This window comes from Zingiber officinale, chromosome 2A (genome assembly GCF_018446385.1).
Source record: "Zingiber officinale cultivar Zhangliang chromosome 2A, Zo_v1.1, whole genome shotgun sequence".
Classification (NCBI taxonomy): domain Eukaryota; kingdom Viridiplantae; phylum Streptophyta; class Magnoliopsida; order Zingiberales; family Zingiberaceae; genus Zingiber; species Zingiber officinale.
The window spans coordinates 13,625,197-13,649,416 of record NC_055988.1 but is presented as its reverse complement, the minus strand read 5'-3'; the positions used below and the strand labels follow the sequence as shown (position 1 = coordinate 13,649,416).

At 33.8% G+C, this 24,220-nt stretch overlaps 2 protein-coding genes across 3 annotated transcripts; one reads left to right on the top strand and one right to left on the bottom strand.

The window, feature by feature from the left end:
• The first annotated feature begins 8,024 nt into the window (after nt 1–8,024).
• LOC122040769 (protein phosphatase inhibitor 2-like) lies at nt 8,025–11,501 on the top strand. 2 transcript variants are annotated; one of them, XM_042600198.1, is made up of 5 exons: nt 8,025–8,215; nt 9,963–10,019; nt 10,421–10,533; nt 10,654–10,812; nt 11,073–11,501. In XM_042600198.1, the coding sequence occupies exons 2-5, from the start codon at nt 10,015–10,017 to the stop codon at nt 11,231–11,233; spliced, it is 438 nt and encodes a 145-aa protein (XP_042456132.1). In that variant the 5' UTR covers nt 8,025–8,215; nt 9,963–10,014; the 3' UTR covers nt 11,234–11,501. The 2 variants fall into 2 exon arrangements, with proteins under 2 accessions (XP_042456132.1, XP_042456131.1); XM_042600197.1 differs by having other exon boundaries at nt 10,418–10,533.
• A 615-nt stretch (nt 11,502–12,116) lies between these two features.
• On the bottom strand, nt 12,117–22,882 carry LOC122040768 (protein EXPORTIN 1A-like). Its single transcript, XM_042600196.1, has 16 exons — nt 22,744–22,882; nt 22,553–22,661; nt 22,124–22,189; nt 18,014–18,112; nt 17,828–17,908; nt 17,661–17,750; nt 15,418–15,503; nt 15,213–15,293; nt 14,939–15,121; nt 14,379–14,445; nt 14,197–14,307; nt 13,919–14,026; nt 13,701–13,838; nt 13,499–13,636; nt 13,320–13,424; nt 12,117–12,723 (listed from the first exon to the last, which is right to left on the bottom strand). Exons 1-16 carry the CDS (start codon nt 22,821–22,823, stop codon nt 12,601–12,603), a joined length of 1,665 nt encoding a protein of 554 aa, XP_042456130.1. The 5' UTR covers nt 22,824–22,882; the 3' UTR covers nt 12,117–12,600.
• Between the last annotated feature and the right edge of the window lie 1,338 nt (nt 22,883–24,220).

The window sequence follows — 24,220 nt, the reverse complement described above, 5'->3', positions numbered from 1 at the left end:
GTATACTCTAGAAGGGAAAAAATTATATAGATTTATTCCGCCTTTGTCGAGTGGTCTTGAATATTTTAAATAAATAAAAAGACTTAAAGGAGAAGTCTTAACTTTTGGAAAAATCCCAATTTTTGGGAAAAATTGTAACTTTTGACCATTTGAATATTATGATGTGCTTGGTTATCTATAAAAGGACCAAGTTGGATGGAAAAGGAAACATATTCTTGCTCTTTTTTCTTTATTTTCTGAATTGTCTTACTGAGTGTAAAGTATAGATAATTAGCTTTATCTAATCCTATAGGATATTTGATCTTTGTGATGCATAATTTATAGACTAAATAAAGTCTTAAGGATAGAATTTGAAACACGATTTGGAGTTCAAGATTGGTCTTATTTTTTAGCACTAGCATCATAATCATAATACTCCAACAATCTTAAGGCTTTATGCTACCCCCAAAATGACTAGTGCTATGAAAGACCTAACATCTAGTATAGTTAAGCTTGATAGGTTTAATGGTGGTAACTTTATCCGTTAGAAGAAGAGGGTTATTTTCTCTTAGTGGCCCTAAAGGTGGTTTATGTGCTCAACGGCCCAAAGCCAACACATGAAGGAGAGGAGGAGAACACATTAGACAAACTCCGTGCAAAACAAAAATGGGAGACGAATGACGAAATACGTAGAGGTCACATCTTGAACGTCATGGGGGACAACCTGTTTGACATCTATCATACAGTAGAAACCTTCAAGAAGCTATGGGAAAAACTCGAGGCAAGGTACATGAGAGAAGGCTCCACAAGTAAAAAATTTCTTGTCTCGACATTCTTCTATTTTAAAATGATGGACAATAGACCCATCATGCAATAATTCACTGAATTAGAAAGAATGTTAAACCATTTTTCTTAACACAATTTGGTTATGGATGAGACAATAACTGTTATTGTTTTGATCGATAAACTTCCCACTTCTTGGAAAGATTTCAAGAGAGATCTCAAGAATAAAAAGGAAGAGATCTCACTTAAAAGTTTAGCTAACTCTCTTCGTATTGAAGAAGAATTGAGAAAGCAGGAAACCGTCAATCAAAGGAGGAGTCAACCACTTAAGTGAATGTCATAGAAGAAAGTCAAAATAGCAAATTTAAGAAGAAAGTTTTCTATGGCAAGGACAATGGCACAATCAAGAAAAGGAAAGGTAAGTGTTATCATTGCAAGAAGGAGGGACACTACAAGTATGAGTGTCATCTTCTCAAGAAAAATGGAAATGCTCCAAACTTCCACAACAAAGGCAAAGATGGGAAGACACTTGTAGCCATGATCACTAAAATCAACATGGTTGATGAAGAATTCACATGGTGAGTTGACTCGGGAGCCACCCGACACATATGCAAGAATAAGAGCTTCTTCAAGTCTTTGAAGGAAATTGAAGATCCAAACTCTGTTGTCTATATGGGAAACTCCTCAACAATACCGATCAAGGGGCATAGGGGAGATGGATCTAAATTTTACTTCGGAAAAAGTTACAACTTTAACCAATGTGTTATTTATTCCTGAGGTTAGGAAAAATCTTGTATCGGGTAGTCTTTTGAACAAGTTTGGGTTCAAACTAATTTTTGAGGCTGATAAGTTTATGCTTCCTAAGAGTGGGATGTTTGTTGGGAAAGGTTATTTTTGTAATGACATGTTTAAGCTAAATGTTATGTCTATCAATAAGAATGCATCCTTTGTTTACTTGACTGAGTCTTCAACTATTTTATGACATTCTAGATTAGGTCATGTTCGTTATAAAAGAATCTATGATATAATTAAATTAGATCTTTTGACTAAATGTGCATTAAATGATAATAGAAAATACAACACTTGTATGCTTAATAAAATAATCAGAATGTATTTTCTAAAAATTGAAAAGAAAACTAATAAGTTGGAATTAGTGCATAGTGATTTATGTGATTTGAATGCAACTCCAACTTTAGGAGGAAACAAATATTTTGTAACATTTATAGATGATTGCACAAGATTCTGTCATGATTATTTGTTGTACTTTAAAGATCAAGTCTTGCAAATATTCAAATCTTATAAATAAGAAGTTGAACTTACAAGTAACATCTCTATAAAAAGTTTAAGGATGATAGAGGTGGGGAATATTATGATAAAGATTTCTTTGAGTCAACTTGTATCAAACATGAGTTGACCACACCTTATACACAACAACAAAATGGTATAGCCAAAAGGAAAAATAGGGTATTAATGAAAATAGTCAATTCCATGATGACTAATACAAGACTTAGTCAAGGATTTTAGAGTGAAGCTATACTTATAACTTGTTATATACTTAATAGAGTACCAAATAAAAGAAGTTTAATACCCCTTATAAACTTTGGCACAAAAGGAAGCCTACCCTCAAACACTTAAGAGTATGGGGTTGTAGAGCCATTGTGAGGCTTCATGAATCTAAAAAGAAAAAATTGAGAGAAAGAGGTGTAGAGTGCATCTTTATAGGCTATGCACAAAATAGCAAAGCATATAGGTTCATGGTAAGTAAACACAATGATTTTATAGGAATCAACACGATCATAGAATCAAGAGATGCAATCTTTGATAAACAAAGATTCAATTCTATTTCCAAGAACATAAACAATGACTTGAGAAATAATGATGTTGCTAACTTAAATGACCAAAATGAGGTCATTGAGCTAAGAAGAAGAAAAAGGGCAAAGAAGGTCAAATCATTTGGTTCAGATTTTGTTACTTATCTTGTTAAAGGTACAAGAAATGAACTAAGTAACAAAATAGTCTTCTTTTTTAATACAAAAGATGATCCTAGAACATATGATGAAATTGTGAAATCACAAGATACATCATTTTGGAAAGAGACAATCAATAATGAAATAGACTCAATATTGCCAAACAATACTTAGGTTCTGATGAATTTGCCTCCTGGTTCCAAGCAGTGGCTTGTAAATGAATTTTCAAAAAGAAATTGGAAGTCAACATAATTGTAGACAACTACAAGGTCAGATTGGTAGCTAAAGGCTACACCCAAAAATAGGATCTTGATTATTTTGATACATACTCACCAGTTGTAAGGATAGTTACCATAATACTACTTGCAATTGCATCAATCCAAAAATGGATAATCCACCAAATGGATGTTAAAACTATATTTTTGAATGATGAGTTAGATGAAGAGATGTATATGAAATAACTCGAAGGATTTGTGGCACCTGGATAATAGCATAAAGTGTGTAAACTTGTAAAGTCATTGTATGAACTTAAACAAGCTCTAAAGCAATGACATCGAAAATTTGATCAAGTAATACTTCCTAGTGGATTCAAAATCAATGAATCGGATAAATATATATATAGCAAGTATTTAAATGGCAAAGGTGTCATAATATGTTTGTATGTAGATGATATATTGATCTTTGATTCAGACTTAGAACAAGTCTTAGAAACCAAGAAGTTACTATCAAGCAAACTTGATATGAAAGATATGAGAGAAGCTGATGTCATCCTAGGCATAAAGATTAAAAGAGAATAAGGATAAATCCTACTCTTGCAGTCTCATTATAATGAGAAGATTCTCAAAAGGTTCAATCACTATGATTGTAAGCCGACTTTAACTTCCTTGAACCTTAAAATTGACTATGTCAAGAATAAGGATTCGATAGTATCATAGTTGAAATATTCACAAGTGACAAGAAGTTTGATGTATATCATGACTTGTACAAGTCCGGATATTACTTATGCAGTAGGGGTGTTAAGTAGGTATACAAGTAAGCCCAGCAAATAACATTAGTTAGGTGTTACCAAAATTTAGAGATATCTCAAGAACATGATAAATTATAATATAAGCTATAAGAGAGATTCTTCAGTACTTGAAGAATACTCAAATGCTAGTTAGATAACGAATAAAGATGATCACTCTTCAACAAATGGTTGGATCTTTATTCTAGGTAGTGGAGTTGTTTCCTTGGCATCCAAGAAACAAATACGCATAACCGACTCCACTATGGCAGTTGAGTTTGTACCTTTAACTGTAGCTAGCAAAGAAGCCGAATGGCTAAGAAACTTATTGAATGAGATACCAATGTGGCCAAAGTCTATCTCTCCTATAACTATACATTGTGATAGCATAAGTATGATTGCCAAGGTTTATAGTGAGATCTATAATGACAAGTCAAGATATATTGGAGTGAGACATGGTATGATTAAAGACTTGATAAAAAAGTGTAGTCATAACAATAGATTTAGTTAAATCCAAAGAAAACTTAGTTGATCCTTTAACAAAAGGATTAACTAGAGATATAGTTGAAAGAACCTCCGGTGAAATGGGATTTAAGTCCATGGAAACCTCAATCCAACGCTACCACATTGCCTAGTCTTGGATTCAATGTAGTGAAAAGTACATTGGACAAAGGTTGAAACACTATATCAAAGATAAGTATTTAAATTCCTGCTAGTAAAGTGAGTATGAACTTAGTGATTCTTAACAAGTTTCAGAAAATGCCACAAATGACAGGGGGCATTTGAGAACTTGCTTATATGAATATAGGATTTAATTATCTATTAAAGTTTTGGACTTAAACTTTGACACATACATGAAAGGATTGTAGCATTAAACAAAATATATGGTATTTATAATAATTGGAAAGAAGTAAATCTGTGTGTGATGGTTCATGTGGTTTGTTACATAAACCTTTGGTTTAAAGCTTTGCTACCAAAATGGTTTACAAACTATAAGAAATCATCACTAAGATAGTGGTTCAATCGAAAAAAATATTATTGATGCATAAATTATCAAGATGTGTTTTGTAATATATGAATAAAGTATTTTTTTTTAATTATTAAAATGACAGGGGATTGTTGGATATTTTAAATAAATGAAAAGACTTAGAAGGAAAAGTCACAACTTTTGAGCTTGCTTTTCTTTCCTTTAATTTTTGAATTATCTTACTCAGTGCAAAGTATAAATAATTAATTTTATTTAATTCTATAGGATATTTGGGCTTTGTGATGTACAATTTATAGACCAAATAAAGCCTTAAGGATAGTGATTGTAATTTGGAGTTCAAAATTGATCTTATTTTTTAAGTACTAGCCTTGTAATATACCAGTATGGTCTTCCTAAATAGGGGCGCGAGATAATCCGAATTCTGAAGTAATATTTATACCTATCGAACATTGAATCATGCTTCATTGATGACAAACCCTAGTCCCCTCGGGGCGGTGCGATGGTTAAGACATGGAATATTGCCACATGAGGTCTTGGGGTCGAAACTCAGCGTGACCGAGCATGATCTCCCCCATGTCTTGGCCATTTGCATTAATGGCTAGTAGCCACCCGTAATTTACCTCTTCCGTATTGACCTAGGGACGGATTGACGGAGACGCTGGGAGCAAACGAATCACCTTATCAAACCCTATCCGAATACTAACACAGTTACACCCACGACAATATATAATCCATAGCTCTTGTGCCGTATATTATTAACTAACAAGTATTTGATGGTTTCTAACAGGGATGAAATAGCCATCCTCGAGAATATTAATTTTTTTTTTCAACATTAGTTATATTTCATAATTGAAAATTATGGAAATTCAAAGGACACGCTTAATTTTTAAATTTATCAAAAGTGTATTTATTGTTTATTTTATTATGGTACTGTATTAAAAAATTAATACTATATATATGGTGTTGACTTTTAAAGAACATCATTATTGAGTTGGATTTCAACAATACTATAATGTTATTATTTGAAATTCAGTACTATAATGATATTTTAAAATTTAGTATCACATTGATACGATTTTTTTTATTTTAACATATCAGCTTTCGGAATATGGATAGACAGTGAGCATATAATATATATATTTTTTTATAGAATTGACATCATATATTTAATACCTAAATAGAGGGACTGTTAAGATAATGATTTTTTTTTATTGTAATATGATAACAATTAACAGGAGGGATAAAATGGAAAATAAGGGTGGAAATCTAAAAATTAAGTGCGCGTTTTCATAATTCTAAAAATTTAAGGGTGTGTTTGGTATGCGCGTTTTTCATTTTTATTTTATGAAAAACGTACGTTTTCTGAAAAATGATGTTTGATTTACGTTTTTCATATTTATTTTTTAAAAAAATAGTTAGAGTTTTCTAGAAAAAATAGAAAATGATAAAAAATTATTTTTTATTTTCTAAAAAACATACATTTCCTAGAAAATAAAAATAAAAAATACACCTATCAAACGCACCTAAGTGGTTATGTTTCCTGGTCTTTTAAACAATTCTTGGTCAAAAGACTGTTTTCATCAAAAACACGATATCGTCACTATCTACTAAGATGTGTTTATGTCAGTTATTTAGAATTGAGTATCTAAATTTTATTCCTTTGTCAAACTTTATTTTATTCCTTCTTTTACTTTATATAAAATTATTTAAATCAATTAAATTATTTTAATATATTTTATGTCATTTTATCACACTTTCTACTTTAATGTATAAAGCTTGAAATGGATGACCACCTAAAAAAACTACAACTCATTTTTTATAATTATTTTATGAATGACATCTTGTCTTAATCTCCCTCGTTTTAAATATTGTCCTCGGGCCTATGGTCATGATAAAATATTTAGATTGTGATTAAGTACTCAGAGTTCAAATCTTAGCTATGCGCATGAGATATTCTTATAATAAAATTTGAGGTTTGAATTTTAATAAAATCGATGTAAATATCTTCCTTATGTATTAGTCACTATTCCAACGACTAGTAACTGTCCGTGATTTACCTCCTCCATGTTGATGTTGGGACGGATTGACAGAGACACTGGGGGCGAACGTATTCGCTTTTTGCCACAATGGTAAGACATTTAGATTATCACTAAGTACTCACGGTTCGAATATTAACTATGACGTATTTGTAAGAATTTTTATCCAAATGGAGGATGCAATTAAATAATACTGGGCTTCCCGATTTATCCTGGTGGCCGGTTGGAAATTTTCATTCTCAGGAGGGATAGTTAATGAGGGTAATTGGAATTATTATTATTTTTCTTTCATTTTAAATATTATTATCTAATTTATATAAATCAAATTATTATTTTTTTTGAAAAATAAATGTTTTTTTAAAAGCGTGTAAAATTTATATATAATCTTATTTTTTTGTTAAGGATATTTTGATGTCTAATAAATTTAATAATTTTGACCAAAAGGTTGAAGTAATTGAAATATATTAAATTTTTGTTAAAAAAAAAAAGATAGATTTACCTATTAAAAATAGGAACAAAACAAGACTAGATTTAAATTTTACATATTTTAACAAAAAATAATTAATTAACGGGGATATTTGAGTGAGAAAGAATAAAGGAAAAAATGTGTAATATTTTCCATTGCGAAGAGGGATAGCAATATTCTCATAATTTATCAGGAATCGAATATCTACCTTATACTCATATCTATCAGAGAAATGAATATCCGCTTTATTAATATTTTTTTTCATTACATTCAATTATAAGCATCTTAAAATTAACATCGTATTCAAAAAATAATATACTAAAAAGAAGAGATTAAACAACTATAATCTCTTCTAATTTAATCATATTCAATAAAAATATATTAAACATCATCTAAAATAATTAGCCGGGTATTCGAATCGTGTATAGATAATATTTTAGTAGACCTGATTTTACTCGATTATCTAATTATTTAATTAGATTTAAAAAAAATTTCATACTCTTCTCCATCCATCCGGATTGAATATCAAATATTCATGAAGTCTAGAAAAGATTATCATCCCTAATTATGAGGTCAGTTGTTGGGTGAATTATCATAAGCAATTTCAAATTTATCGGTAGATGATTTAAGGGAGTACTTACCACCTCTCAAATTAATCACGTAGGTAGGAATTTGATATCTAGATTAACAAAAGCACACACACAAGAGCATCATGCTTTGTGAAAAAGGAAAGTACGAGGTGCTCTGTGAAAAAAAAACTCGAAATTAAGGTGGAGCTATGGCGCTAAAATTGACTCAATCTGAACCGGGCCCGACCTCTTTCGTCAATCGTCGTCCTGCGCTGCGCCAGCCGGCAGCCGACTCTGTTCCGCTCTCGTTGACTTTTCTCAAAAACCGGAAGCATTTCGCGTCTCGAGATCCATAAATAGTACCACCATTACCATCCAGCAGCAAGCCATCCTGGTCCTGCGTTGAATCTTCATCGTCGCTCTGGTAATTTCCCCTCTTTTCTTTATTGGATTCTTACCTAATTGTCTTCTGTTTCCTTAGGGAATCACTAATGGTTAGGTTTTGTTTGGATTCATGTGCTGGAACAAAGTTATTTGGTTGATTATTTTTTATTTTATTTTATTTTTGGCAAGAAACAAAATGGCCAAATTAATCTGGGTAGATTTCTGGTTTGGCTGGTTCTTCGTGTTTGTGCCTCATATGGAATCAAAAAAATTGTTCCTTTTTAAACCCATGGATTAATTCTCTTTCATCCGTGGATAATTCTAAAAGGCGTGAACTTTCTTGCTGAATTGGTCTTGTAATCCTTAAGTTGAAGCTCGTTTAATCTATTAGAATTATGGCTTCCTATACTTAGTCACACTTCCTTTTTTTTTTTATTTTTAATCCAAAGATTAGGGGATTTTTATTGTTGTTTTTAGTACCTTCCTATAAATGTGTTATGGACGACTATAAAGAAGTAATTAGTTCTAAGTCATAAAGAGATAATGCTGATTTCTTGCTTGTAATCTGTATTTTACTTATTTGCCTGTGCATTCAATCTAGTTATAGCATCTTTGAAATGAAGAGTATTGAAACCTGTTTGATCCCACTTCTATCCAGTTTTTCTTGAAGGAACTCTCATTAAGTCTTCTTCGTAAGATGTAACCATGAAGAGTGTTTGTTACTCAGTTATGTGATTACACAAACCATGGAAGTGTTCAAGAGATTTGGTATATTAATTTAGTTTGATTTATTTGCATATTGTGCAACTACTAACTCGCCGTTGAAAGAAGCTAACTTTATCTAGAGGATTGGAAGTGCAAGTATATCCACGGTTAACAAAAATATATTAGTGTATGCATAGATGTTATGTGACTGATAACTGGATTGAACCTTACTGATATGAGGTTAATCTATGATGTGAACCTTACTGATACATGGTAAAAAGTCAAACTCTTTGACTACCTCCTTAATGTCTCCTATTACTGCTCTTTCGAGCCCCGTTGGGTCCATTACTATTACTATGAAGAAATTGAAAGGAAAGAACTACGCTTTGCGTGCTGCAATAGTTTTGAGTTTGGTTTGTGGTTCATGATGTAATCGGCGACCTCTTCCAATTAAGATAAGACATTGGGATAATTACTCACATTGGTTGAATTTAGATTTTTGAGTTGACTGTAGTATTTTATAAATCACTTCAATTGTCAAGGTCATTTAGAATAGTTCTGACAAGGTCTTCACTATTATGTGCCTTCATATTGTTTGCTCTGAGTTAAAGCTAGTGAATGCTCAGATTTTGGGAGCCTCTTCCATTCTACTCCCGTCAGATGTGTAGATGCAGAGGATGTTGGCATTTACCATAGTGGCACAAGTTGGTGTTGCCCTAGATCAAATAATTTGGGGGAACTATTGACTAACACCATCAAACATATTTAAATTGATTATAATTGAATTATAATATGCTTCATTTCTGGGTTACTAGTATGTTCCGATTTACCTCTAGAAGTTTGTGAACTTTGTTTGATTATTTATTGTCTGCTATCTATATATTGTATTGCCATTTCTTTTCGGAGAAGTGTGCTTCAATTTTTTTCCCCCTGATGAAATCATCATTGTATTTGTACCTTCCCTATATGCATTCCTGAACAAATGGTTTAGAATTTAAGCTTGTGCTATCTGTAAATATTCAGTTTTTTGCTGCTAAATTGTGTTCAGTTAACACTTTTATCATGTGTATTTCTATACACAGGAAAAACATAATCAGGAAATTCACTGGTAGCTAAGATCTGTTATTTTGGACAATGAGGTTAGTACTAGTAATGCGTGATATTTACCTTTTCTTTTGTCTTGGCCATGCTAGATGTTGTCTGTTTAAACAAAATTTCAAAAAATTGTTTTCGTAAATTAGTTGACGCTATTGCAACTGGCCTGAAAATTCACAAATTCTATAATTCAGGACCTTTTAGCTTTTCTTTTATTTGTACAGAGGATGCTTGTCTGTTTTAGAAGGAATTTGACTAAGTGATCATTCATAGAAAAATTGATTTTACATATGACTAGATTCAGAATTTAGAAATTCTGCAGATTTTTTTTTTAAAAAAATGGTTAGGTGTCACTTTTTTTTTCCCCCTGAAACTGACTTATGTATTTCTCCATGTTGGATAATATAAACCTTAAGAGTTGCATATTATGTATATCTTTTAGTAGGCCTCAAGTGAGATGGAATGAAGACAACTTGTATGAAATTGAAGCCAATAAACCAGTGAGGCAGAAAATAACTGAACCTAAAACACCTTATCATCCTATGGTTGAGGATGATGGTAAGTCCGCAAATGTTGATTTATTCAAACAACTTACACTTTGATCTAATATCTATTTAACAAGTTAAAGAGGGAATAAATAACTTTCAGATGCTTAAAACTCATTCATTGGTAATGCAGCTTGTTTATCGCCAAGAAGAGCTTTTGATGAATGCTTGGAAAAGGAGGAAGCTATGGGTATCACTTCAGATGATTCGTCTTCTTCAAGGAAATTTTTTTCTGAGAATGGTGCTTGGACATCTATGGGAGTGGAAACTAATGCCATGGAGCAAGATGAAGGTATCATCTCGTAGTTGCGTAGACTTCATCTCTTTCCGTGTTATCTGTACATAACGCGTTCCGAAAGAAAACCTAGAGAAAATCCTAATTTTTTAGTTTTCTTTGTAGACCAGGAGTGGAGGAAAACAAACAAGAACATTATAATATAAAGAAAAGTGAAACCTTTTTCATACTTTATATCATCATAACATCTGAAATGCATTACATGAGGAAATATATCAGTATCTGAACTATGTGATATTCCTGTTCGTTCCTATCAGATTCTGAAACGGATAAATCAAGACTAAGTTTCAAGGAGCATCGCAAGGCTCACTATGATGAATTTCGGAAGGTAAAGGAGCTCATACGGTCAGGATCCCTCATAGATGTCAAAGCAACTGAAGATCACAATCAGAAAGAAAACACTAAGGCAATAGTTTGACACAGGTAAATGACATAATGCGAGATCAATGACATTGAGGAATAATTGTATTTGATGGCATGGAGCTTCCTACTGGATTTTGCTTGTCTGTTAATGTGGCAAATATTACATTGTGTTGCTCAAAGTTTGAGCTGGTTTGTGTACTTCAGATTGTTACTCTGTTACATATAAGAGATGGTGTCAGTTGTTCCGGAACAGGTGGTTGATATTGTGATTAGTTTGTGCTGACATCGTATGTTCAACTAAAGCTTATTTAGAAGGTACCGAAGCCAGTCTGCACCTTTCAAAGCTCATTTTCTGTGAATTTATTCATCTTATGTTTCATAAGCATAAGTTCTCTTATACAAGAAAACTTTTGTGAGATTAGATGGTGAGAATTAACCTTTAGTTTCTGATATCAAAGTATCACAACAGAATTTTATGCTGGAGTTTTTGTTCCTGATTGCAAGTGTTTTTTGTATCTTATAGCAACGTTACTTCACATCTAATTAAGAGTTTGTAGTTGACTTTTAATATGAAAGTGTTGTTCTAGAGTTTGCTTGAAAGCCTATATCAACTTCATCGACACAAACCAGAACAGAGATATTATTGAGTTCTAGTGTTGCTAGCAGGTCTTTGAACTTGTCTAATAGTGATTAAGGTCATTCGTGACTCAGAGTAATCATCAGGATGGAGAAAGTGCACTAACATAGCAAAGGCAGCTAGCAACATCGATCCAAAAGCATGGAATATGGTTGGTAGTCAAGCTAGGTGGTTAAAGCATCAATGATCATATCTTCAATGTTCATTGCTGCAACAGGGAAGAAGAATAATTCATCAAGTCACAACTCTTAAAAATAATAATTGTAATTTTTTTTTGGTCATAGATGGATACTAAGAACTTTTAAAAATTAAAATTTTTGTAATTCAAATTGAAGATTCAGCTGCAACAATGTGATTCATATGACATTGTTAGTGAGCATAAAAGGTTTATCGACAATGATTCTTCTATTTCTTGCAGAGGTGAAGGAGACATGAAAAAAAACTATGGGATGAACACATCAACTCCCCTATACTAGTAAATACATTATGCCGAACACGCACCATGCTAGCCCTATAGTAGGGAAATACATTCTACCAAGAAGCTACATCTCAACCAGACATCAGAGCAAGCCTGAAAATATCACAAGTTCAAGTGGCTCTCTATGGCAGGCTAGAGTTTCCTCTACCTGCCCATACAAATCAAATCAACAAACACGGACAGCAAATTAGAAATAGACATCCTCGGATCACCACCAGCAGAGAATTAGCCAAGTAGCGTGAGGCGCTTGCAGGAATCTGGCAAACAGAAAATAACTGTGAAATTAGCGTTGAAAAGCCGTGTGATACTACGAATCCAACATCTCGTCCTGAAGCTCATTAGGGGCGATGAGCCCGGGAATGGACAACATTCTCTGGCGTTCCTGTTCTCTCTGGGCAGCAGCTTCCTCTGCGTAAAGATCTTTGTTATCCTGTTGAAACAAGATGGAATGATGAGTGATGTGCAAGCATCTTCATTCAGCTTACGTCAATGAATGATATTGATTGCACATGTATATGCCAATTCGAATCACCATGTGGTTGATTATGCTTACCTATATTTTTCTATACAGCTTGATTTACTCAAAAACTACTCGCGATTGATTCTATGCTTTTATTCTGTAGCTTATCCATGTGGTTAACATTCCATATATATAATCAATCAAGCGTCAAACAGAAATGATCCATATCACTCATTTTTCCTCTGTATTAATCTTGGCATTGGTATGTTTTCTCCATATTATCCAATAAGCACAAGACAAACCAAAAGTACCACCATTTTGGGGGCATTCCATCTGTATGACGATCCCATAGTGCCACCTAACACTAATCCATAATATAATTCATAAATGGGGACTATCAAGTCCATAATATAATTCTTAGCAATCGATATAATTATAAGCTTCTTGATTTGTTCCGTGCAAAGAGTTTTTTTTGGGTGGTATATCAAAGACAAATATGAGAAATAGGCTGTCATAGTATTTTATCTTAAAGTAACTGCAAGTTTATACAAATAGGCTGACAATACCTGAGCAGAGAACTCTTTCGATTGGACGAGAAAGTCTCGTATATGGTTCTTAAAATTTGGAGGATCATTTTTGGACTCAAACAATCCAGTGACAAAATGAGTTATCTGGGTAAGAAAAAAAAATGTTCAATAGGAGTAAACAAAAGATGAAGATTGAAGAGACGAAAAGAACTCTCTACCTCAGCAACTGACATATTTGGAAATGATGACCCCAATAGTTTTATGGTGTAATCTCGAACAAACATTGTATTGTTTGAGTATGGATATGGAACTGTAGAAGTATCCCATAGTGGTTCCGTTAATGCACCAGAGTCAACCTGAAATTTAATCAAGATAAATTTTAAAGAAGGGCATGGCAAATAAGAAGTAATTGCTTCTTACCAAGCAAAACAAATGCTGAAGCACTAAAACATGTAGCTTGAAGCCTGGTTTGTGGAATGTATCTGTTAAGACAGCAAAGATCTCCTGCTCGATTGTCAAAAAATATGTCCTATAGAATTGGTTACAAAACTCCGAAACCTGTCAGCATACAGGAATATTACATTGTTAAGATATACTGCCAAACCCATAAGATAACCTGAACTGGAACATCTGTTTACCTGAAAATTCTTCAACAACTCCAACAGAAGATTAAGGCCAGTCTCAGCAATATTCCTTTCGGTATGGCGAAAAGCCCAAATAATAGAATCCATCACAAGTTTCAATTGCTGAGATGAAGGAAAAGAATTACTAAAAAGACAGACAATATCTGACACAAAACAATAGCACTTAATTTTAAAAACAAGATATGCACATGTTGGCTCATGTGCACTGCACTATGTAGCCTCATGTGCACTGCACTATGTAGCCAGATAAACAAATAAAAACTATTGCTTACCTGACTTGATAATTGAATTAAAGCTTGGAAACAATGGGTACCAATTGCACGTAACAAAGAGAAGAACTTAAGACGATGCTCTGGATAGTCCTCAAAATTCTTGGTGATCATCTGCAACAAAAAAGGGTTTCATAGAAGAAAAAACCCCCAAAATCATGATATTTTCTTAAATTCATACTTACCTCAAGAGTACATTGAAATACAGCTTCAAATATGCGAGGTACATACTCCATCATCACAATTTTATACCTTACAAGAAATCAATTCAATCGAGTAATAAAAGTACAAAACCAGACAGTAAATGATCAGATGAATTGGGTGATGATGAATGCTTCTCGCCACCACAAATGCAACAATATCTTCTATTTTTATCATCCATTAAGCAATTCAACAGGACAAATAGCAGACGAAAAGATAGGAAGGGTCAGGAAAAGTATGAAATTTCCATATAAAAAGGGAAAACACAAGGATTCATAATCCAGCAGGATTTTGGCGGGTAATTGTCCATTATGTAATTTAGTTGCAAGTCTGTAAACATTAGGTACTAGTAAACCCCATATTATGTAATTCAGTTGAAAGCAAAGTTCTTCTACATGAGGAAAAAAGAAATAGTTCTTCAGCACATAGCTAAACAATTGAGAATCATTGCCTAAAAAGCATGAAGTAGAGACCAGTGCTAGATAGAGAACCAACCAATATACATGGAATAATGCAGAAACAAAAAAATAGAGTCGATGCATACTTGTTTATGATGGTTGCAAAGAGTGATAATACTTCAGATTCCCTAGCGTCTGGCAAGTTTCTGGCATAATCACCAAGAACAGGATCCATCATAGGCGGCACAAACTGCTTACCAATGTGTGACTGATCTTCAGCTTTGTCTATAAATGTTTCAATCAGCTTAAGTGTCTCCCGTTTTACAGATCTGATAGTACAAATTTGAAATGAAGACCAACTCAGAATTTGAATGATCAAAAAATCTAATGCAACAAGAGAAGCAAAGTATTGACTCATACCGCAAAAGCTTAACAAAAGATGTTTTTGAAGCAAAAGGACCACCTTCAGCAATACTGTTAGATATTAATTCACTGTACATTCTGTGGAGAAGTGTCAGATGTGAACAGATTAGTATAGTGAAAGAGGAAATTGATTATAATACTAAATTGTTGCATAAAAAACAAAATATATTAATCAAGGAACAGTGATGACACCAAAATGCACCTGTAGACGGTAAGCATGTCCAAAAATACCAGGGAAATTTGTGGGAAGAAATATGTTCCCAGAGAACTAGCAGCACTAGTATTTGTCTGCTAAGCATCACCAAAAACAGGATTAGTAACCATGTGTTATCAAATTCCGTCATGCAATATGAAAATTAAAATAGCATCATAACATTACAAACAACTAATAAGTAAACAAAATAATCATTTTTACATGTAAATGCATGAGTATAGATCTGTTATAGTACACACAAGAAAAACACATGGCATGCTATTATTGAATAAAATGTCAAGAAATAAGAATTGCTGAAGCAGTTTCTTTACTGAAAGAATAACACTTAATGAGCATTCAAAGTATTGATATCGGAATCAAACAACACTTGCTTATGGCTAAAGCTATATGAAAATATAGAAAAAAATACCTTTTGTCATTGCACTTCATAAAAGTAATTTACTCATGATTTGTAGGTGGTCAGACTATCATTTAGTACGAAGGGAAGATTATAGAAATGTAAAATTCCCTCCCTTGCTTTGTATGAAACAACATATAACAGGATAACCGGCTTTCTCCCAGTTACATTGCTGTTCAATGAGTAGAGAGTGCATGAAACATAGCGGCTGGGAGATACTGTAGGGAAAGATCCAACGGTGACAATGAATAACCAAAAACATCCAGACTATAGAAGTTCCAGAGCATTCAAAAATAATCTCTTTTAGTCGATGTTAGGTTGCATAGAGAGACTTATGGCCATCATGATAATTTAGTCTCCCTTTCCAGCCAATTCCGTAATATGTGGCTAAAGGCTAATTTCCCTTTCCACCTAATACAAGTGTTTCGCTATTATGCATATTGAGTAAATTAGTTGACCACCATAAGCAGTAGCAATAGCAGGATGGATCATCCAAGAATGGAAAAAAAAAAATCCTATCCCTGGTAAGAGCCGTTGCATCAATTCATTGCTTGGTCACATGTTGGTCACAAAGAAACACAAGATAAACTTGTCTCCAGCCTCACCCAGCTTTTCAAAGCTGATTCGCTATAGTGGCTAAGTCAGAGTCATTGTTGGTGTGCTTCGATAGAATCTTATTTTGCTAATTGTTAAGCACTTCAAATTATTTTGAGTGTTCTTCTGCTCTTCCTGTTTCTCTAAAACCTAGGACTTTAATTAATTAAATAGTGAAATCTGTAGGCCTTCAAACATATCCATCCCCTGTTCATCTTATTTTATCATGCATCAACTCTACATGAAATGCTCGCATATAATAATGTTTCTATCAACCATGTAACTGAAAAGACACACACTTTAATCGCAAAGAATTATGGTGAGTAAAGGTCTTAGTGTTGGTTGAGTCCCCTACTTGTCCTAATTGGGGACAATAGCAGAAGCAAGAAATGGAGAAGATTATAATATATAACAGACATGGTAAGAAGAGTTGTCAAATGACACAACAACAACCAAGCCTTATCCCACTAGGTGGGTCGGCTAAAGAGTTGTCAAATGACAGCTAAAGGAAATGAGAAAACCACTGAGGCAAGATAGAAAAAGTAGGTCTCATTAAAAAAAACACTTAGTAGCAGACTTAAACAATGTGTGCCAAATTTGCCAATTCTATTCAAACCAAACAAGTGTAATCCAATACAAACTCATCACATTCTCAATCTTTTGGCCAAGATGACTTGGCCCAAATATTTTTGGGCCATAGGATCATATGATTCCCACAGTCTGCATTATTATCATTGCTCTTTACTTTTTACCAGATGCTACAGTAGCAAGCAAGATACTACTATGAGCGCTTTGTGCAAATAAAGTTCATATCTAGTTCTTTTTTCAGTTTTCTCAATTAATTGACTTGTAAAGGACCAGTATCTATCATAATTTGGAAAATGTTTCACCACTTTTTTTTTTCTCATTCACTAGTTTCAGAAATTTCACAATATACTAGTAAACATCTAGATTAATTAATTTACAAGACTATCAAACGACTATTAAATGTTATAAGACAATCAATGAGTAGACAATAAAATAGGAAAGCTACAAGAAATTCAAATAGAATGTGGTTAAAAAGGTTACACAGGCCTCATTCCGAAATAATTTCTTATGTCAAACAAGAAATATTGAGCATTAGATTGCTTCCACAAAAAAGATGCTACGTGACCAACAGGAACAGTTTTGAACAAAAATTAACCTAATATTAGCAAACAATCAGATTGTCAAATGCAAAATAATAACCATCATTGTGTACCTGCAAGATGTTAAGAACTGTTCTTATGACATCTTGATCTTTCAGGACATCTACACTGCGACTTGCTTGCCCAATTATTTCAGCCCATTTCTAAACAATTTATCACAGTGTAAAGACTGCTAATGTGATGAAAGAATTTCAAGACATAGCATAAGACTAGTAATTACCTGATTTGGGAGATCCATCAATCTTCTCAGATATTCATCTCTCTTGGCAGGAAGGGGTTCAGCTTGAATCATATGACCAACCTGCATTTAGAAAAAAAGAAAATTAGTGAATCAAGAAAAAAGAAAGACAAAAATAGGCATTAACAATAGTACAAAGAAGTTATGAGGGAAGGATAAATTGCTTACAGATTCATAGAATGAGTGAACCTGATGAGGCTGAAGATCTGCAACAGTAATGGATAAACTAGATAAAAGTTCAGAAACGAATGGCTCATTTTCTCCAACCTGCATCATCCAATGACACCCTCCATAAGATTTTGATAGGCTACTAAATTTACCATATTAGTGCAAAATTAATGATTATGAGACAGGAGAAGAATTGTTTTTCCTTCAAGAAAATTATATATGCAAATCTACTAAACTATAGTTTCTCAATCAAGGCATTGGCTGAGTAAGCAGAGTTTCATATGTTTTTAAACATATACCTAGACGGGCAATACTTGACAAGATAAATATACAAGCATCATGAGCTAGAAAAAAAAATAATCCAATCACCATTGTGATGAACAAATAGGGACGACAAGCACATGAATGATAGAAGTGAACAAAAAAAACCAGAAGTGCTTTGAACTGATCTTTAGATTAACAAGGATTATATTTGGTTAAATAGAAACAACTCTCTATAGGAAGGTCTTGTTTAAAAAAAATAAAGAATTGAGATGGACTTGGCCAAAGACCTGTCTTTGCTGGCAGGATTGAAATCAGTAAAATAATAATTTAATATAAAAATTACAAAAAATGTGAAAAAGTTACATGATATAACTGATCCACTCTAAACTCAATACCTATTGATCATTCATAAAGTAAATAAGAACATGGATGCGCTATCTGCCACCGCGTGTTTTAAACATACGCCTCAAAAAGTGCATCCTATGGCTCCTTTATTGATTGACATTGCTCACTCCCAAGATTGTGTTTATTGTGCATTCCCTCCCTTCTCTCTCTTTTTATTTATTTATTTAGTTATGTTTTTTTAGCTCTTTTCACCTTCCTCGTTGCTCGCTGCTACACACCCCTCTAAGCATCTGATACGTATTAGCAGAATTCCTAAGTTAGAACCATCAGCTTGAGCAAAATCTTATTTAATTTCTTAAGAAATCAATTGATTCAAATATCATTCCTGCAATTCCTCTAATCCCGTCCATATTTGTAGTTATTCAGGACATATTTTATGTTTCCTAGCAAAACTCAATGGGGGCTCTTCAGGAGGATGAATTCTAGACAAAGGATGCAACAATACAACTGGGGCAATGTGGGACTGGATCAACCAATTTTAAAAGCAATGACAAAAAACAGACCTACTAAAATTACATAAAAAAAACTTATGCTGCTTCAGAAAGGTTCTAGGCAAAATAATTATCAAATAATATCATAATGTCAAAGCATTTTTCACTTTGTAATTTCATTTGCACAAGTATAAACATCATTGCCAACTACAGACACTGTAAAGGAAAGAATATACATTGGAGAATTTGTAAATTTTTTAAAAAAGGAAGAATAGAGGACATTACAGATTGAAACTTAACACTACATTAGAACTATAGAATGTAGATGCAGAGCATCTGCTACTTCACAGCATAAATTTCAGAACCAAGAAAGAAGAATTGATATTACAGATTGCAACTTAATACAAAGAGAAGAACAGAATAGAGGTACAGAGCAACTGCTACTTCATAAATGTACATATTATAGGACTAAGGTAAAATATTCTTCGTTTCAACTGAAAGAGAGGAATTAATGTATGTACAGATAATAGGAGTAAGGTAAAACATTCTTAGCTTCAACTGAAAGAGAAGAATTAACGGATGTACAGATAATAGGAGTACGGTAAAACATTCTTAGCTTCATACTGCCGAAGAAAATCTATTATGCTTAAAGGACTGTTTTAAGATTTTCTCATCCTTTCATAACCCTCTCGTTTATATTTATATTGGTTCATCTAAAACACATGAAGCCAGAATACAGAACCTCAAATTATGATGATTTCACCCCTTTTATTCAGTTTTTCTACTCGACCAATGGCAGTGTATATAATTTTTATTCTAACCAAGTAGAGAAACAGCTAACTGGAGATTACTAAGCATCTAATTTAAATCACTATTTAAAAAAGGCTCATCTGTTTAACTGTGTTAAATCATAATTGTTCTTCTGATTACAGAAGTCCTCATAACCTAAACTGAAACAGAATGTTAAAAAACAACAAACAGGTAAGTCACATCTACTGGAAGCCAAAGTTGCATGACCCGTTTGTAAGTCAGTATAGCCACAAACTGAAAAACAAAAATAAATGTAATTATTTTCTAGAACCTCATTATTCTAGAAAACAAATTATATAAAGAGATTATCTATAAAAATATATTTATTTGCAGCAAAATATATATTACATCATATTATATAATAACATTATATCATTATATTGATGAAAATTCATTTTCTATTATAATTCAATATTCTCCCTGCTTAATTAATGCAAAGGCCAACTGAGTAACTAGGGTATCTAGGACACAATTGGATGGGACTCTTGTCAACCATCAATAGCTAATCATTACAACTCATCATTATAGAGCATCTACCTAAAACCTTAAATAAATATCTATGTCACTCAGACTTAGCAGGAGTATCCATTACGGTATGGATCCAAATGCTTAATATGGCTATTTCAAGATGTTGGAGACTTCATGCAAGTTATTGTAGAGAAATAAGCAACGTGACTAGACTAACACCAAAAAGGTTTGTGTTACTCCAAGAGGTTGAGGTTCCATGTCTAAACAGGAAATGTAGAAGATTTATGCTATATTTACACGGTGGCGTGGATCAAGAAGAGAGAGAAATCTACCGCCGAAATATTTCCCTAGGGAAGGGAATGGAAAGACAAAGGAAATAAAAGTAAACTCGAAGGAGAAGAAAGGAAAGGAGTGATGCCGCAAGCTTCCCGTGGTGAGGATTCCTTCTCCAACGAAGACTTGCACAAGCGTCACCTCATAAATGGCATCAACTCTGCCTCTTCCTCCTCCTCAGCCACTGTCACAGCCTTTGGAAGGCTTGCAAAGGACTCCGTCGGTGGTGATGAGAAGCAAGTTACCACCTTTGTGCCCGTTCCTAGCAAGGCGCGAAGCAAGTGCTCCCGCATCGTCCCATGTAACTAGTCCTCGGTGTTCGTCTCGCCTTCCCCTAGCTCGGAGCTCATCGCACCCTCCGACGCTCGTACCCCGCCAAGAAAGCCGCGAAGAGGAAGGAGTCGGCCGATCTCGCCTTCGCGGACGGGTGCAGCAATGGCGGATGGGGCCAATGGGCCACAAGACGCTTTGCAACACCAGCAACGTCCAATTCAAGTCTAGCCGCCTAGTCCCGAAGTACCACCCCGCCGCATGCCCCACCATCGTCATCTCTTAGCACTCCAACTCCCATCACAAGGTCCTCAAGCTCCGCCGCCAGAAGGAACTCAACCAACTCGTCGGCCCACCTCGTGGAGAGGTCGTGCATCGCCCATGACCTCATGACTATATCACGCACTACTGAGACAAGATCACGGAGAGCCTGCGAGCTCATGGCGGGCCAGTTTGCGGCCTTGTCGTCGAGATGTTGCGACAGTGAGGTTGATATGAAGATGCGACGACGGATGGAAAGTTGTTCCATCCGATTTGGGCAGATAACTAAACGAGTTAAATTTGGTCGATTTAAAATCCGTCTCGTTTTATTTTTTTTCCTAGAGTAAATGGAGGAAAGAGTGTCAACTTGTGTGTAATCCACTTTTATATCATTCACGCTTCGAGGTAAACTAGGCATTAACCTTCAGAATATATGATCCCATGTGGGGTGCTGCTTCTTGTACATGTTCTGCATATTGGCTAGCTAACGGTATGATATGTTTCATTATGTAAATGAATTTATGATATTTGATATCTGAAATTTGGCAAAATTAATGATTAAGAAATTTAAGATTTTAAAAAGATCAAAGAAAATTAGAGGGGTGGCAACAAATACGAGTAAAAGACAAAAATAATGACAAAAAATAGAAAGATATTCATGTGGTTCTTATAGATTATCAATTCTCATTCTCATGTTATACAGCTTAATAACATTGTGATATCATTTAAATGTTATTCAGTAGGACACCATTATCATTTAAATAGTATTAACCAACCCAAGAGAACACAATAGGAACAGACAAAAAAGGCTTAGGAAGAAAAAATGACACATGCACTACTTGAACTAGTTAGAGATAAGCATAGTTACCTGAGTGGTTACAAATTTGCGCTTGCATTTCTGGACAATTTTCAGAAAAGTATCACAAGCCATGTCCTGGGAAAAAAAAATCAAGAAACTTCAGTAGGACTAGTAACCAACGGACCCAGCTGAGATCTTTGAATAAAAAATTTCAAGTCCAAAAGTGTATTCCTGAATTTGCCTAATTTTGAAAACAAGAGGAGAGCAAATAAGAATTGGCATTAGCACCAGGCCTCATAATGTGCCTTATGTAAGTTAAAGGATATATTTTGCATCAATATTTAGTTATTAATGTTACACGTGGGTCATATTTATTATTTTTTCTTCAGCTGTAACGTGCCATTTACTGGTCAAATCAACAAGGCTAACACGATGCAGAATGTTGTGACAGTGATGTGACAAACAGTAAAATTGAATAATACCAAGAAAATCAATTACCTGGACACCTGGGTGAGTTTCATGCATAAACTCAAATAATTTATTAACAACTGTTTTGAGAAACTTCCAATGGGCTCGAAGAAACCTCGGATATTGTCCCACAACATACCTAAAATGCAAAACACACAATCAGTTGTAAAGAAACCAAATATATACCACCAACAAACCACAGATCAAAGAACTTTGCTCACATGATATTACTCGCAATAACAGCCTTGTTATCTTTTCCTTTTGTGATTTCACAAAGATTCAGTAAATCACGAATGACCATTACTAAAAATCTATTTTCCTGTCATGATTAAAAATATTGGAAACAAATAAGCAATTAATTTATACCAAGAAAATCATGACAAATATATTAATTAAAGAAAGAAGAAAGGTAAAAATGCAAAAGCAATTTCAATAATAAAGAAGAGAAATTTGACTGATAATTATTCCTAAAAGTTCTAGGAAACAAATTATTGCTATAAGTCCTAGAAAACAAAATTAGTGACGAATAGAAATACAACATTATGTGGTTTTATCAGACAAATACATCCAAAGTTTACTGCAAAGCTAGATGTTGCTCTGAAAAATCATGTTTGACAATTATAAGATAAAAAAAAGTGAAACCTTTTTCATCCTTTATATCATCATAACATCTGAAATGCATTACATGAGGAAATATATCAGTATCTGAACTATGTGATATTCCTGTTCGTTCCTATCAGATTCTGAAACGGATAAATCAAGACTAAGTTTCAAGGAGCATCGCAAGGCTCACTATGATGAATTTCGGAAGGTAAAGGAGCTCATACGGTCAGGATCCCTCATAGATGTCAAAGCAACTGAAGATCACAATCAGAAAGAAAACACTAAGGCAATAGTTTGACACAGGTAAATGACATAATGCGAGATCAATGACATTGAGGAATAATTGTATTTGATGGCATGGAGCTTCCTACTGGATTTTGCTTGTCTGTTAATGTGGCAAATATTACATTGTGTTGCTCAAAGTTTGAGCTGGTTTGTGTACTTCAGATTGTTACTCTGTTACATATAAGAGATGGTGTCAGTTGTTCCGGAACAGGTGGTTGATATTGTGATTAGTTTGTGCTGACATCGTATGTTCAACTAAAGCTTATTTAGAAGGTACCGAAGCCAGTCTGCACCTTTCAAAGCTCATTTTCTGTGAATTTATTCATCTTATGTTTCATAAGCATAAGTTCTCTTATACAAGAAAACTTTTGTGAGATTAGATGGTGAGAATTAACCTTTAGTTTCTGATATCAAAGTATCACAACAGAATTTTATGCTGGAGTTTTTGTTCCTGATTGCAAGTGTTTTTTGTATCTTATAGCAACGTTACTTCACATCTAATTAAGAGTTTGTAGTTGACTTTTAATATGAAAGTGTTGTTCTAGAGTTTGCTTGAAAGCCTATATCAACTTCATCGACACAAACCAGAACAGAGATATTATTGAGTTCTAGTGTTGCTAGCAGGGTCTTTGAACTTGTCTAATAGTGATTAAGGTCATTCGTGACTCAGAGTAATCATCAGGATGGAGAAAGTGCACTAACATAGCAAAGGCAGCTAGCAACATCGATCCAAAAGTATGGAATATGGTTGGTAGTCAAGCTAGGTGGTTAAAGCATCAATGATCATATCTTCAATGTTCATTGCTGCAA

Coding starts and splice junctions, on each gene's coding strand:
- LOC122040769 (XM_042600197.1), top strand. Junction 10,534..10,653: donor TCCTATGGTTGAGGATGATG/GTAAGTCCGCAA, acceptor TTGGTAATGCAG/CTTGTTTATCGCCAAGAAGA. Junction 10,813..11,072: donor TGCCATGGAGCAAGATGAAG/GTATCATCTCGT, acceptor CGTTCCTATCAG/ATTCTGAAACGGATAAATCA.
- LOC122040768 (XM_042600196.1), bottom strand. CDS start 22,823: ATGGTCATTCGTGATTTACTGAATCTTTGTGAAATCACAAAAGGAAAA. Junction 22,190..22,552: donor AAACTCACCCAGGTGTCCAG/GTAATTGATTTT, acceptor TTTTTTTCCCAG/GACATGGCTTGTGATACTTT. Junction 14,446..14,938: donor TTTGCAACCATCATAAACAA/GTATGCATCGAC, acceptor ATTTCTTGTAAG/GTATAAAATTGTGATGATGG.